The sequence below is a fragment of the Mauremys mutica genome, chromosome 1, assembly GCF_020497125.1.
Source record: "Mauremys mutica isolate MM-2020 ecotype Southern chromosome 1, ASM2049712v1, whole genome shotgun sequence".
Taxonomy (NCBI): domain Eukaryota; kingdom Metazoa; phylum Chordata; order Testudines; family Geoemydidae; genus Mauremys; species Mauremys mutica.
The window spans coordinates 43064190-43080166 of record NC_059072.1 but is presented as its reverse complement, the minus strand read 5'-3'; the positions used below and the strand labels follow the sequence as shown (position 1 = coordinate 43080166).

The 15977-nt window shown below is 41.8% G+C and overlaps 1 protein-coding gene across 3 annotated transcripts in view; it reads right to left on the bottom strand.

Moving 5' to 3' along the window:
* The window catches only part of LOC123353989 (V-type proton ATPase subunit S1-like), an 87941-nt gene that overhangs the window by 15289 nt on the left and 56675 nt on the right, over positions 1-15977 (bottom strand). For all 3 annotated transcript variants that reach the window (XM_044995574.1, XM_044995582.1, XM_044995591.1), the window contains exons 8-9: positions 2001-2242; positions 1261-1314 (exon numbers count right to left, since the gene is read on the bottom strand). In XM_044995574.1, coding sequence (XP_044851509.1) covers positions 1261-1314; positions 2001-2242 — 296 coding nt within the window. The remainder of the gene's footprint in view (positions 1-1260; positions 1315-2000; positions 2243-15977) is intronic.

The following is a 15977-nucleotide window of genomic DNA, read 5'->3' as shown; positions in this document are numbered from 1 at the left end:
CCTAGGTGGAGTGGCAGCCAGGAGGGCTCTGCGTGCTGCCCCGGCCCTGAGCACCGGCTTTCTGTTTTCTGTGATTTATGAAATAATGACCCATTGAAAGATCTTCTTAACTCATTAGAAAGGCTTGTTCAAACAGGTGTTCTTACAGATAACTGGGTTAGAAATCCCTCTACGTTTATCAGTCAGGTAAACTAAGGTACCAAAGAAGAAATTTCAGAAGTAAATTAGGTAAAATGAGATATCAAAAACAAACAAACAAAACCAACCAACTACATAGCAAAATCAATTGTGGGAAAGTAACTTTTCCCTCCCCACAAAGGAACTTCTTTGTCTCACATCCTGTAAAAGGTAAGAGGTTTTAGGAGTTAGACTGGGAATGCGCAAACTGCCAACATTCCACTTCTTACAGAAGAAGAGACTGGGGTGCCATCTTTTCATCATTCATAAAAGGTGGTAAAATACACTTTCTTTCTGTATTCTGTATAGCGCTGTATTAATCTTTGACTAATAATCTGGTTAAATAATGCCAACTGAGCCAGTTATTTGAAATTATGAATAATTATTAAATTTAAATATGCAACAGCAGTCACCCACTCACAGAAGATGTTCAGCACTTTGCAGCACTGGGCCATTACTGACTTCTTTTGTTTCATTTTGCAAAACACTGAATACACTGATAGTGCTCACTGAATAATAAGACTGCAATCACGGCGATGGATATGAACTACTGTTTAGATATTAGACTTACTTACACATCACTATCCCTACTATATTTATTCTGGCTTGTGGAATAGTCCTACAATGGATATGGTTAAGTTGATGATTCATAAACCCAAGATCAGCATGGGAAATGGGTACACTTTTGACACTGCAAGCAGTAGGAGAGTTCATGTGCCAATGTCCTATGAACATAATTGTTTTGCTACACTTTTTTTTAATTAAGAGAAGACCTTATCTGTGGACATCTAAAAGGTTTACAGATCTTTAAAGTTACATGTGCATCCTACACTATATATAAGAGTCTAGCCTATTGGTTCATGAATCTTCCATGCATTGTAAAAAGAGCCAGCATAGAGAAACAAACATTGGTTAACTTGTAACATTTTTGAAAGATATCAACATAACTCTACGACCCATTGTAAACTTATTCCAGAACAGAAATAGTGAATAAAAAATTTGCACTTGATCCTCTTCTGTTTATGTCCTAATTTACAGATACTCCTCAAGTAGAAAGGTTTTATGAATAAACTATAAAGATACCTTATTTTTAGGTTGTTGATTCCATCCACTAACCCAGTATAGTTCAATGACAACCTACGAATAAAAAAGTATTTTAAATGTTACAGTGTGTCAGTTTAAATTAGGGCATTGCAACTTAAAATCAAACTCAATTTTCTAAATCAATAGATAACTACAAAGAAATTACACAGCAAAAAGATACAGTAAACTGGACAAATATGACAAACATTTCAAGCAGAAATGCTTCATCTCCCTCCAGCAGGTGTTTTAAAAGAATGGAAAATAGAGAATGCAATGACAAGAGACCTTGTTCCATGAACATACTCACAGCCGGATTAATACCATGTATTGGCACGGCTTCACTGTTGGGAAATCTTACAATGAAACTGTTGTCTCACTAATGCTAGTGGAGGTTTCAGTAGTTGTAGAAGAGAGACAAGATGCTAACAGAAGCTGAGAAACAGCAGCTCAGAGGCACTGAGGAAAGTAAAGATAACAATTCTAGCCAAAACTCATTTTAACTGTACTCTCATAAGCAAACAAGGAAAAACAATAAAAGGAAAACAGTCATAAAAAACAGAAGCCAAGATTAAATGATTCCTGTGGTGTTGCCTCTGTCATTTTCCTACAAGAAAATGAAACTTGAGGTATTTTATCCACGGTGGTTTATTAAATTAATATTAGCCTGTTGAAATTGCACTACTTCTGATTAGCTGTTAGAATCACATGCATTTTGTGGTATGGATCTTTGTCCGACTCACGTTGCATTGGCGTCTGAACAAAGAGATGAACTGAAGTCCACCTTACGGGACACAAATGTTAAATTTGTCAAATCTGCATGAACTGATTTGTTGGCTGTGAGGCTGAAATTACTGGCATAAAAAAGGATGCATGTGCTGGTTCCATTGGTCACATTCAGTGGATAGTATGCATCTGTCACTTGCGCTTCAGTGGCCATGAGTCGCCGTCTTGATTCCAACACTACATTGGGTCTTCTGGGAATCTGGGATAACAGCACATTAACAATTAAATTACTAAACAAAAAGAAAATTGGGACTGGTACACATAACTTTTCAGCTCTATATTGTCAGTTTGAATCCAGCTCAGGATTGCAATCACCAACAGTTATTAATATCTTATGGCTCTTCACCAAACTCATTTCATATAGACCACTGGTCTTAGTCCAGTTTCCAGTGGGCAGGTATCCTCATCACAAAACCAGTCCCACTAACACTAGCTGGGCAACCTTGTTACAGTCTTAGCAATAGAAGACTACATGGATATGGAGCCTATCCTGTCTTTTCACCTCTCCAGGTGGCTTTTCCAGGTCAGTGTTGAGTTTCCAGCACAGTGGCTGGGCATTGTGGGGAAGTTTGTGCTGTCACTGTCCATTGCTATACCTGATGTGGGTAAAGAGAGGACTCCATTCTCAGGCACTGCTGATTGAGAACGTTTCATGAATCCTAGTTCACACTAAGGAAACTTTTAAAATAAAGATAAACAACAACTGATGAAGGGGTGCAAAGAAAAAACCCAACATACTGAAAAAAGAAGAATGGCTACATTCTATGGTCTCCACCAGTCTTGGAATAGTAGTGTCCTTAGTGCTATTACCTGAGGGAATTAATTGATTTTTTTAAAATCTTGATATAAGTTCATTTTTTTCTCTTATTGAACGGCAAACAAATTTCAGTTAGCCAGGCTGAAGAGTTGGGTTTTTCTGTTTTGTTTTTTGGCATGCCATTAGTTTAAAAATTACTTAAATTTTATATTTTTTATTTTAAAAATGGGCTACTAAATCATTGGGGATTAGGCTCCTCTGATGTTTTTTGGAAAAACAATTTTTAAAATGGCCAGGGGGGCAAGATGTTGAGGTTTGAAAGTATATAGGTTTACTGCACATGCACAGCACTAGCTCCTTAGCAGGAGGCTTCCCAGAATTCCATTTGCTAGATCATATATTCTAATACGTGTGCATTAGACATCCTGGGTGAAATCTTGGCAAAGCTTCCATTGACTTCAATGGGGCAATGATTTCACTGCTTGTTTTTAGGCACTCAGACAATACTCTACATCGGCGGTTCTCAAACTGTGGGTGGAGACCCCAAAGTGGGTTGCGGCCCCATTTTGATATGGTCGCCAAGGCTGGCTTAGACGTGGTGGGACCCAGAGTCAAAGCCCAAGAGCTTCAGCCCTAGGCAGCAGGACTAAGGTTACAGGCCCCCTGCCTGGGGTTGAAGCCCTTGGGCTTTGGCTTTGCCCCCACAGCCTGAGGCAGTGGGGCTTTGGCTTTGCCCCTCCCCCAGGCCATCAGGGCTTAGGCGGGCTTGGGCTTCAGTCCCCCCTCCTGGGGTCCTGTGGTAATTTTTGTTGTCAGAAGGGGGTCACGCCACAGTGCAATGAAGTTTGAGAACCTCTGCTCTACATGATCCAACTGTGGCTGCAAGCTGTGTCAAATCTCCCTTGTCTTATTAATGCAAAGTTCTTATACAGTCTCTGCACTTCTAACAGGTGGTGTCTATGCTAGTGCCAGATATGAAAGTATGAAGCAAAAAATTAGGGGTGTGGCAGGGGCTACGGGATCTCTATTTATGTGGATCCATTAGTTGAGAACCCTTCCAAAAGGAGTGTCAAAGGACGATGGCCATTACTACAGCATATTGGTTGGAATAGAGGTTTCATTATAGCCTTACAACCTGTCTGTAGACTGTAGCCTCAGAGAACTCTGTCTCCCTAAGTTCCTGCTTAGTTCCCTGCAAATAAATTAATACACCCCAAACTGGGGGAAAAAAGAGTTAAGGAGCAGTCCTGGGCACAGGTGACTTCACCCCACCAGTCCTGTTGCTCCAGCTGGAGGAGGAGCTTAAAAGAGAGCCAGGCCATCTGAAAAAGGGGCAGACAGGAGAGACCTATCTTGGGAATCCCTCAGTAATGGTACAGCAGGAGTCCTGGCTGCAAGGGAGAGGGCCTACTGGAGTGAGTAGCTTTTCCCTAGGACTAGGGAACCCTTCACTCCAACTTCTGATGGATTATTTATGGGGCTTTGATCACACCTTGGACAGGGAAAGTACATGGTAGGAAGTGGCCCAGGGAGGCACTCCGGGGTGTTTGCTGTCACTGCCTCTTGTAAGCCCCGGGGTCAGAGCCCTGTGGACAGGGAGGGTCTGAGCTCCTCTACCGCCTTTCGTGAAGTGGGCACAAACCCCTTCAGAAATACGGGGGGATAGAGACACTGTAAGCTTTGAGTCAAGGGTGCAACACCCACAGTGGATGGAGGTGGGTTAAAGACACTTTCTTTTTGGACTACATATATTTTGTTGGACTTGTTACTATGGAAAGGGAAAATCAATTGGCGACCTGGGCAGAGGGCTGAATCGCTACCTGAAGAGGGGACTGCTAGAGCTGGGATCCAGTGACCTAATCACCAGGAAGCAGTGGTAAGCCCAACCCCATCACAATTGGCTTTGTGCAGGGAGAGGATTATTTTACCCAGTACACACAAGCATAATGGGCTAAATTAAAAAGCTTTGATTAAATTAATCTAAATCATGCCCTCAGTGTTATCTGTTCCCTCCCTCCTCATCTTAATACAAAGTACTGTAACTCAGATCCTTTTTGATCAGAGCAGCTAGTTTAGGACCATGGGGATTGTTGCAGTTCGAAGTAGAAATTGCAGGAGCCTGGTATTCTTTGATGTATTGTTTATTCCTTGTTTATTTACAAGGAATGTACAAACTCCCACTCCTCTGAATGCAGGAGGAACCAAGAACAAAAAGAGCAGTTTCTAAGTTTACAGCCCAAGGCCTTGTTAGCCAACAGATCCAAAAGCTCACTGTCTAGCTTTTTCCAGCATCACGTTGTGCTTACCTGTTAGTTCTTGGGGTTCTTGCTTTTTGCCTCTGCCTCCCTCTCCGTTTCTGTGTTTTCTGCCCTCTCTCTCTCTCTCTCTCTCTCTCTCACTCAGACACACATACCTGGTCATATGCTCAGTGGAACCTCCCACCCTGTCCACATGGCGATAGCTTCTAAACAGACACTATTAGGCCTTATTTTATGTTCAGCCCCTTCCGTGTTTCTTAAAACTATCTTAAGTGAAGGGTGCATTAACCAGGGCCGGCTTTAAGTGCGGGGTCCAATTTGAACAGTTTCAATGGGGCCCCGGCAGGGATGACAAAAACAAACAAACAAACAAAAATGTAAAAAAAAAAAAAAAACACGTGGGGCTTGTATTCACCGGGTGGTGCTCCGAGTCTTCAGCGGCACTTCGGCGGCGGGTCCTTCGCTCGCTCCGGGTCTTCAGTAGGCCTGAAGGACCCGCTGCTGAAGACCCGGAGCGAGCGAAGGACCCGCCGCCAAATTGCCGCTGAAGACCCGGAGTGCCGCCAGGTGAGTAAAAATTAAAAAGGTGCCTCTAGCCAGGGAAGGGATTCTTGCTGGGCACGGGGCCCCCTTAGGCGCGGGGCCGATTCGGGGGAATTGGTGGAATAGGGCTAAAGCCGCCCCTGGCATTAACACATCAGTTTGAATGAGGTTTTTTATCTCATCCCATAACATTTCTCCCAGCTCATAATAATGTATTAACCCACATATTTTAAATGAAGAAATATGTCTCCCCTAAAGAGGAGAATATTACAGAAGAAAATATTCAGTTTTAATATAAAACTTTGAATCTATCCCTAGGCCCCTCCCCCCAAAATGTAAAATTATTTTATTTTTGTATTGAGAAAAAGATCTGAAGACTAAATTGGATTTTGTCTAACAATTGACTGTACATTATGGGAGGATGGGCCCAGCATATCACCTAAAGAGGGGTTTTTAAACCACTTGCTAATAACTGAAAACAAGACTATAGGAGACAATGACTAAGCTATGGGGATTAGTTGAGTAAGTCTGAAAAAAATATAAGTGATACATTCTCAGCAGACTAAAGCTTTATTTCCACTGCTGTACTGCCAATACTTTAACCAGGGGGTCTCAGAGAGATTTTTCCCTTTATCCTCTGAAAAAGCCCATAGACCAAAGGTGCATTTGCCTGCAGAATCTCTCAGTTTGTTTCCCTATCTCATGCCCAAGAAAGGAGGCAACATCATTTGGCAAACAAAAGTGTTTTAAATGCACTTTGCTGGAACGCTTACACTTTGTTGTTGAAAATAGAGACAATATATTGATAGTATAGCACAGCATTCAAGTGTTTGTGCTATTTAAAGGAGGGCAGAACAAACAACTTTTAGGGAAACCTGGAGGTGCCCTGTCTCGGGAAGGACTCAAAAATATCTACTCTTATGTAATATTTTTATGAGTCCCAGGGATAAGTCATCTGTGGCAGGAATGATTTAGCAGGACAGAAAGAGGGAATTAATTCCTTCACTAGCAGGAAAATCAACCCAACCTTTCCTTCAAGTTGATGCTGGAATTTTAAACAAAGGGTCCCTCCAGAAAATCACTACCTATTTCTATTTCAAACATGCATTTATTGTTCCTTTGTTTTTTAATTTTAGGATCTATACTCTGCTGCAACAAACATGAGTTTCTCTGGTTACAATCATCCTACCCAAATCTATACATTTAATGATAACTACAAACAACAAAATCCTTACTTGGAAAATTGGTTAAGATTATATTGTATTCTCTTAAATGAAATTTAGTCTCCATGTTCTAAATCTTTAAAGGATATTATTATTTTTTTACCCTTTATCTTTCTATTGGGCTTATCAATAACAATTCTGATCTCACATGCCCAGTGAACAATCACTGTAGCTGACTGAACAAGGCACATAATGAAAGGGATGCACTTTGCATTGTCTTAGATCAAAATTAGGCTGACCTGGTAGAACTGAGTGTGGACTGAAAGTAAGAAAGGACCCAATTCTTTCCTTTGATCTGCATTGTTTGACTCCTAATTCAGAATAATCTGTGGTTTTTTTAAAGGAAGAAAGAGCCTCCATGGAAAACATTTGACCCACTGACATTCCTCTCTCCTTCAGAATGGAGCAGATCCTCACATCCACATAACTGGTATTTTTCTGGTGGCGGTCCCAAAACAGTGTGGTTCATAGAGCTAGGGCAATGGGGTCCTGGTCTATGATTAGGGCTCCTATGCACGGTGGTGCTACAAATAAATAATCAAAACGGAGATTTTGGGCCAAAATGATTATATTACGCTTATTGTACATGTGCAAGAGAATACAACAGAATGGAAACTGCTTATAATAAATGTAAAGAGAAGTACAAAAATAGTGGGGAAATAGTTATATAAGAAGATTCCAGGATTGTCACTGTGTGTGTCATTTTTTAAAGTCCAAAATGTCTGAGTCAGTGAGGAGCAATGGAAACAGCTGGTGAAGGGCTCTTTTGGTTCAGAATATCAGCAGGTTGAATCATCACCGGGATTCACAGTCTGTTACCATACAATTTTTAAATTCTCAGCCATTTGACTTTACAAATTACACCTGTGCAGTTTACAGCTGCAGTTAGTCATATCTAATACCATGTGCCAAGAGTTGTAGACCATTATGATTTCAGAGATAACCAATTACTACCCTAAGCAGCAGTTTCGTTTGGTTATCTGAGGAAGACTGCGCAGATCAAGGATTACTTGGCTCAACTGCAATGCCCAAGCAACAGCACAGGCTTTCAGCCACTAGTACAATAAACAGTTGTAACAGGATAAAAATTCTCCACTGTATCTAAGGATGGGGTTTTTCTGGGTATTTGTCCAAAAGGCAATACTACTTTTTCTTCCCTGAAAATAAAAGTTTCTCCATATTCTTTTTTCTTTGGTTGTTTTATGGCCCACATAATTATGGCAATGAGAAAAGGTCCTGGTGGCACAGGAAAGAGTATGACACAAATGAAGAAATGGCTTCTAAAGTGAGAGTTAACAACGGACTGGTCCTTTCATTGTTCATCCTCTGGATTAGATTTTGGCCACCTCTCTGAGTAAACTACCCTGCCATACCCCGGGAACTTCTGCACAAGGGCTGACCAGAATTCCAATGGGAAATTTAGTCCCTTCTCCCTCTCTTAGCAGTACGCACTACAATACTGTATTTATTCATTAATTTATTTAACCATTTAGAATCCAGAAAAGTATTTAATTGTAATAGTCTATAAGAGCCATAACTTAAGGTTGAGACTTCTCAAAGCTAAAGAGGGGATTTAGTCCTACAGAGTTCCCCTGGAAATTAATAGAACTTGTGTGGTTAAATCCCAGAATCAGCTTGAAAATCATAACTGGAGATCTTCTAGTTTGTGCAGGTTATAAAAAAGAGGTATTGTGGGTCTGAGAATAAATGCATCCTAAATGATCTGCACTCATGTGTGTTATCAGACCCAAGGTTGATACCAGAATGCAGTCTCCTCAAATAGGGGCAGAAATATTCTATTTTCCTTCTGAACTAAGCCTCTGGAATGTAGGCAGCATTAGAAGTAGCCAAAAGGCTATTTTGTAGGAATGCAGGCTAAGGAGAAACATGTATTGTGTATGGATTTAGGTCACTTTAGAAATTCAGGCTTTAGAAAATCAAGGCAAAAGTGTATTGCACAATTTGCCTAAGTTGTTTCGACTTTGGGGCCAAATCCTAGTCCTTACTCAGGCAACACTTGCAATGGCTTCAATGGGTGCTTTGCCTGAGTGAAGACTGGAATTTTTAGCCCTAATTACCATTGTGTGAGGAATACAACCCACCCCCACCATCTCCAGTTATAGTGTACTGATGTTTTCTGTGTCCAGTGAAGTAATAACTAGAGATCCAGTTCTGAATTAGACAACCAGAAAGAAGTACCTGGTTAAAACCCCACATAATTAAATCCTCTGTATGACTCATGTACTGTATAGTTTAAATACTGACAATGCTTGGCAGAAGCGTGCACTTGGAAATTCCATCTGCAATGATACACACACACAGTCACCAGAATACAGTGGTGTGTAGGAATTCACTGACACATGGCACTTTTATGAGTGCAAGGATCCTCAGAAGAGGAAACTTTGTACCAAAGAATGAATGAACTCATGCTTCATGCAGCAATCTGTGTGGATCTGTGACCCAGCTGCACATTGTAGGGCAGTAGAATTGAGTGCATTCACCAGAAGAAGGAGAGAGAATTGAGGCAACAATCCTATTTACAAGTGCACAGCAGGAAATGTGTTTTAAAAATAGGATTTGCTGAAATTGGAATGGGCACTTTAGCTCCTCACACAGATGAAATGAAACTTTCAGAAAATGTACTGCTTCTGAAAGTGCACTCTTCACATTCATAGATGCTTTAAGCACAGTTGGTAATAAATCATTAGAAGGTTACTTGCTAGCATTGTGAAGTGGATCATACGTACTTTATTTCATATCGGTGTAAAGCAGCTTCTAATAACTGCAATTGCAATGAATTCATGTCACTTCGCCTTGCAGACTCTCAGGATGAAGCAGTTCTACCTCTTTCCCCATCCTTACCTAACACTCTCATCACACTCTATCCTCTGTTCTTCCTATATAAGTTTAGATGAGTCACTAAGGGCAAAAAATGTGGTCTTCTTAAGCAGATATCTTGGATATATAAAGGAGAAGTGTGTGCATACACCTGCAAAGAAGCAGGGAAGAATGTAGACCTAGTATTCCCTTAACCACTAGTCAAGAGGCCTGGCTAATGCTTGCTTCAGTGCTCCAAGAAGACATGGGCAGATCACCTGCTGACCTTATCATATTTCCAGTCCCCACGCCCCACCCCGACCCCAAACACATACACTCCCAGGAACGAACAAAACGGCTCAGGGAGCTTTGCTCAGAATCGATTCTGCTCCCATGCTCCTAGGACCCTCACATTATTAAGGCTAGAATTTTGATTTTAGCACCTAAGTTTTGTCAACCAGAAATAGGTGTAACAATACAGAGATATGAGGCAATGCCTGTAAAGCACTTTGAGATCTTCAAGATGGAAAAATGCAAGTAATGATATGGTGGCTGTTTAGTGGCCTGTGTAAAATGAGTTTGGAGTGTCAGCCCACTTCTCTACAGATTGGTGTGCACATCACAGAAACTTCTTGGGTGCAAGGGTTCACCCCAGTAGATCTTTTTGCAGAATGGGGCCTCTGAGATTTCTTTACAATAGCTTGCAACAAACTGCAGAATTCCCCTCCACTTTTTGAAGAAAAATTGTGACATTTCCTGTTATTTTCTCCCTACAATATTCAGTTTTGCAAAAAGACTGAAGGCTTAAATCTCAGTTATCCTATACAGTTTAGTCATAAGTTTATTACATCAGAATTTTGCAACTGACTTTAATGGAACCAGGATTGGACCCTCAAAAAAAAAAAAAAAAAAAAAGCTTGCTTTGAGGAACTGAATAATGTTAAAGATGCATTTTGTGAGGGGGCTGTTTTTTCCTATATTTCCCAACTTAAATTGCATTTGGGACAAACGGGACAAACAAATGTAAACTATTCCACTCAAAACAATTAGTGTTTTGATTTACTATCAGATTTTTAAAACTCATGTATGTCCTTGTAAGCGGGCGGTACTCACCCCTGCCACGCCCCCTGCTGGTCGGTCCCGGAATGTCCCTCGGTCCGGCCCTGGAGCGCCCCCGGCAGGCTGGTGACCCGCCTGTTCTCTGGCCCCGGCGTCCCTCCCTGGACCCGGTGCCCGCTATCTATAATTGGGTCTCCCCCTCCCAGGGGAACCCCGCGCTACTATCCCCGCCTTGCCTCAGTAGTGGCTACTGACAGTCATGGTCTAGCCCCACATCCTGGGGCAGACTGCAGTATCAGCCCACTCATCACAGGCAAAGGGGGTTTGGACCTGCTGCTTCGTCCTACCCCTGGGCTGCCCTCTGCAACCCACAGTACCTATGGCCCTTCGCTAGGCCGCAGCCTGGGGCTGTCCTGGCTAGAGCTCCCCTGGCTCCTCAGCCTATCCCCCAGCTCTGCTCCCCTCAGGTATCTAGCCTCCAGCTAAGCAGCCAGGCCCATCTCTCTCTGAAGGCAGAGAGACTCTTTGTGCGCTGGCTTCCCTGCCTCTTATAAGCCCCAGGGCTTCAGTTTGGGGCGTGGCCTCCAGCTGTAGCCACTTTCCCACTCAGCCCAGCTCTGTCAGGCCACTTTTAACCCCTCTCAAGCCCTGTCAGGCAGCATTTCAAAGCCCTCAGGGCCGGAGCAGGGTCCACCCTGCTACAGTCCTTTTATTCAAATCAGATTTTTTAAACTAATATTAATGGGTTTAATTGTTTTTTTAAGATATTGCACTGGAAAACCAAACTGCTGTTGAAAGGAGTATTTAAACAACATATATTGGTCAATAGGTGTTCATTGTTGCCACTTTTTAAACAGTGAGAGTAATTAACCATTGGAACAATTTACCAAGGGTCATGGTGGATTTCTCCATCACTGACCATTTTAAAATGAAGATTGGATGTTTATCTAAAAAACTTATGTACTAAGAATTATTTTGGAGAAGATCTATGGCCTGTGTTATGCAGGAGGTCAGACTATATCACAATAGCTTTGGAATCTATTAATCCTGACCCAATTTTCTCACAAGCAATGGGATTTTGACCCACAACAATTTTCCCACAACAATGAGAGAAGCTGCAACTTTTATACCATTTTTAGAATTCCCAGAGGAAAACATGCTCTGACTGGCTGCCTTCCCTACTTCCTCGCCTCCTGAGGAAGAGCAGCCAATCAGAGATGCTGTAGGAGGCAGGCAGAGAGTAATTTCCTTCCCCGTTGGAACTGAGAGAAGTTTTTTTTTAATAGGGATAGAGGGGGAGGGAATTACCAATACCATTTTCCCAGGGAAGAGGGGTTAGAAAAAGCATTGCAGATCAGGGGAGCCCTACTCCCACCTCTCCAATCCTGTACAGTGAAAAATGAGTTCACTCCTCTCTGCTCTTCCCACCTTCCCTTCCCCTCCACAAGGGTTCATCTTCACTACAGAGTAGGTGCAGGCTCCTAACAGTGCCCTTGTCCCCACTCCATTCACACACAAAAAACCTCTCACCAGAGTTTGGTGGTGCTTCCAACCCAGGCTCGCTGACATAGTTGGGTTTACACTGGTGTAAATCTGGAGCAAATCCACTGTAGTAAATTCTGAGGTAGTCTGAATTTACATCAGTGTAACTGTAAGGAAAATCTGAGCTTCTGTCCTTTGCAACACTAATGAATTCAAAGGACAATAATATTAGTAAATAGGACCTGTGTGACAAGGTCGTCCAAGAGAACTTAATTAAAGCATGTATTTTGCCACAAAAGAATGTAAATAGAAAGGTGCTTGCCTTCTGTTCTGTTTTCTTATGCTCGGTAGCACAGTTGAGTTTACTGACAATATACTAAAATTATGTAAGTTAGAGTGTAACTAAAAAACCAACCCCCCACACAAGAGAGACCACAACAGCATGTTTGGCAAAGCTAATCTTATAACTAACAGACTTGCCCTTTGGAAGGAGACTATTCAGAATTTCTTTCTACTTGATATACTTTCCTCACCCCACATTTCTCACATGATGGCCACAAGTGTACTGAAGTTCAGTTAACCCTTACAGCAACAGATGACCAAATGTACGAACTCATCTCCTGTCTCAAGAGAGTAGTTATCCCACTTCCCTGCCAGCTCCTGAGCCATCATCTCAATCAAACGAATCTCCTTCTACCTTCTCAGGTCTCTGTTCCCTGTTCCCCAAAATTTAGCACCAAAGCATGCACCCCTTACTAGCAAGCTGACCATAACCGTAGGCTGCTGGCTACTGATCCTTGTTTGTGGCTACTGATCCTTGTCTTGTAACAGCAGCATTACATTTTGGAAATCTAATAGATGACAGGTGACTGGGGCCAGAAAATAAAGCTCAGTTTCTTGCCAGCACGCCTGTGTGTCTCACCTTTACTACACCAAAAAAAACCTTGTGTCTACTGTTCTTCTCACTCCTGTACCCAGTCCAGCCTCCCATTCTAGATAGCTCCAAGCCTGGCCTCTGGCATGGACATCCCAACATGCTGGTTCTCAGCCTGACAGAAAGGTCAGGAACAGTAGCAAAGAGAAGATGATCATAAGAAAAGCATAGACTGGGAGAAGAGAGGCATTCCCAGCAGTAAGGAGGTGATGGCTGAGTCTGAAGACAACTCCCAAGAGTCCAGCCCAACTCTGAGACAAGAAATCCTCCTTATTCCATTCCATGACCTTCCCAGTGGGCTTGGCTGAAAGTCTGTCCAGTTCTTCTTTGCGTAGATGCAGACATGTATTCCACTTAGGTGTGTGCATGCCCAGTGCGCCACAGCATTTTGGCTAGTGGTATCCATTGAGGGGCGGTGCCTGCACCCCATGGCTCTGCCCTTCCCGGCTATATAAGGTGGTGCTGTCCTGACTTTCCTCAATTCCTTCTCATCACCATTGGCTAGAGTCAGAGCTCTGTGTGGTTGTAGTCTCACAACCTCGCGTTTAGTTTATTTTATATAGTTAGCCTAGTTTATTTTATATAGTTAGTAACCAGTAGATAGCATTAGTTGATAGTTAGCGTTCCCAAGTGATAGCTTTTCTTGACTAACTGTTTTTCCATCAGAAAATGCCAGTTTGTCAACATTCTGTGGGAATATGTCAATTTTTAGGAAATTTTATTTTAAAGATTTAAATGAAGCACTTTGTTATTTTTATATTGTAATTCTTTTCTAAGATAAATGAAAATATAAAAATAAAATTACTAAACATAATACTAAAGTAAAAATAAAGCCTTATCTAATGAGTCACAATGTGCTTCAGAATGAACATGCCAAATCTGTGTGTTTGGCTAGCTTGTCTCTAACCACCAGATCACGCATTCCCCACTGCGCACACACACATCCAGGAAAAGAACCCAGGAATCTTCATTCCCCACAGTCTACTGATGTCTGGGAAATAGTAACCCACTGGCAAAGTGTGTGCTGCATTCCTCTCCACTGGTTGGTCAAAATAAGGGATAGCAGTCACTTCTTTAGCTCAAGTGCTAGAGGTCTATGCTGGGGATCTGACAATACAGTGTTCAAACCCTACTACCAACCCATGGGGTAAGGAGAGTGTCATCATTAGGGCCCTACCAAATTCACACCCATGAAAAACACGTCACAGACTGAAATCTGGTCTCCTCCCATGAAATTTGGTCTGTTGTGTGCTTTTACCCTATACTATACAGATTTCACAAGGGAGACCAGAGTTTCTCAAATTGGAGGTCCTGACATAAAAGGGAGTTGCAGGGCGGGTTGCAAGGTTATTTTAGCGGGGACATGGTATTGCCACCCTTACTTCTGGGCTGCCTTCAGAGCTGGGCTGCCGGAGAGCAGTGGCAGCTCTGAAGACAGCAGCGCAGAAGTAAGGGTGATAATACCTGCCATCCTTACTTCTGCATTGCTGCTGCTGGTGGCTCTGCCTTCAGAGATGAGATCCCAACCAGCAGCCACCGCTCTCCAGCTGCCCAACTCTGAAGGCAGCATCGCCACCAGCAGTAGCACAGAAGTAAGGGTAGCAGACCGCAATCCACCTACAATAACCTTGTGACTCCTCCCACAACTCCATTTTGGGTCAGGACGCCTAAAATTACAGCACTGTGAAATTTCAGATTTAAAATAGCTGAAATAATGAAATTTGCAATTTTAAAAATCCTACAACCATGAAATTGACCACAATGGACTATGAATTTGGTAGGACCCTAGTCATCATGGTTGCACAGGATGGATTTTTTTTTAAAGCAACTGGTTTATTTAATACACAGAGTGAGAAAGCTTCTTTTAGAACTTGTTTTACAGTTAAACATTAAAACTTATGACACAAAGTTCAACAACACACAGGTTTCTCACATATTTTGATTGCTTGTGTTGCTACATTGGCATGTTTGAAGGCTGAGTATGCTACTGATTGGTAGTGGCTTATAATGACAGATCATCAGAGGCGGGGATGATCATGGACAGCTGGAAGAAATAAATAAAAACCTACTCATTTTTGAGCGCTATTGTCACTCTGTGGGGAGTGGATAATGGGAGAAAGACACTGAGGCTGTAAAGAGAGATCTGGTATCTAACTAGCTGAGCTAAAATAGCTATATTTATTTAGTGCTTAGATTGTGCCCAGCTAGACAGTCTGTGAGCCACCACAACTGCTTTAGGCAAATGAGTGAGTATAAATGAAAGTGAACAATAGTGTTGAATAGAGCTGGCTGAAAAATGAAAAATTATTCTTAAACAAAATTCTGAACTTTCAGGGTGTTTTAATTTCAAAGTGTTCAAACATGAATCACTTTCTCTTTTAAAAAAAGTTCATAATTTTTAAGAACAATTATCGAAATATTTTAAATTTAAAATTTAAATTTAAATTTAAAATTAAAACCCAATTCCCAGTCAACATGTCAAAGGCTGTTTTGATAAAATTTTTGATGATACTTTTGATAAAAAATTGTCAACAAATATTTTAGAAAAGGCAAAAAAATTGATTACATCAACATTTTCATGAAAAAATTCATTAAAAAATATGAGAGGTTTTCTCATTGCAAAATTGCCTTCCAGAACTCATTCTAGTGTTGAGACAAAAGAAAGACAAAGTACTGCAGGTGGCTGCTTAGCCAAAGTTGGGGCACTGTTCTGTCAACATGTGTGAGCTGTTTCAGCCTATCAGTTGGAATAGCTATCATCCCTCCTAAACAGCAGTATCTGAGCACTTGAACTGAGTCCAGTAGCCCTTTCTTGCCACGCTCAGCTCTCTCTCACCCAACTGTTCACTTCTTCAGAGCAA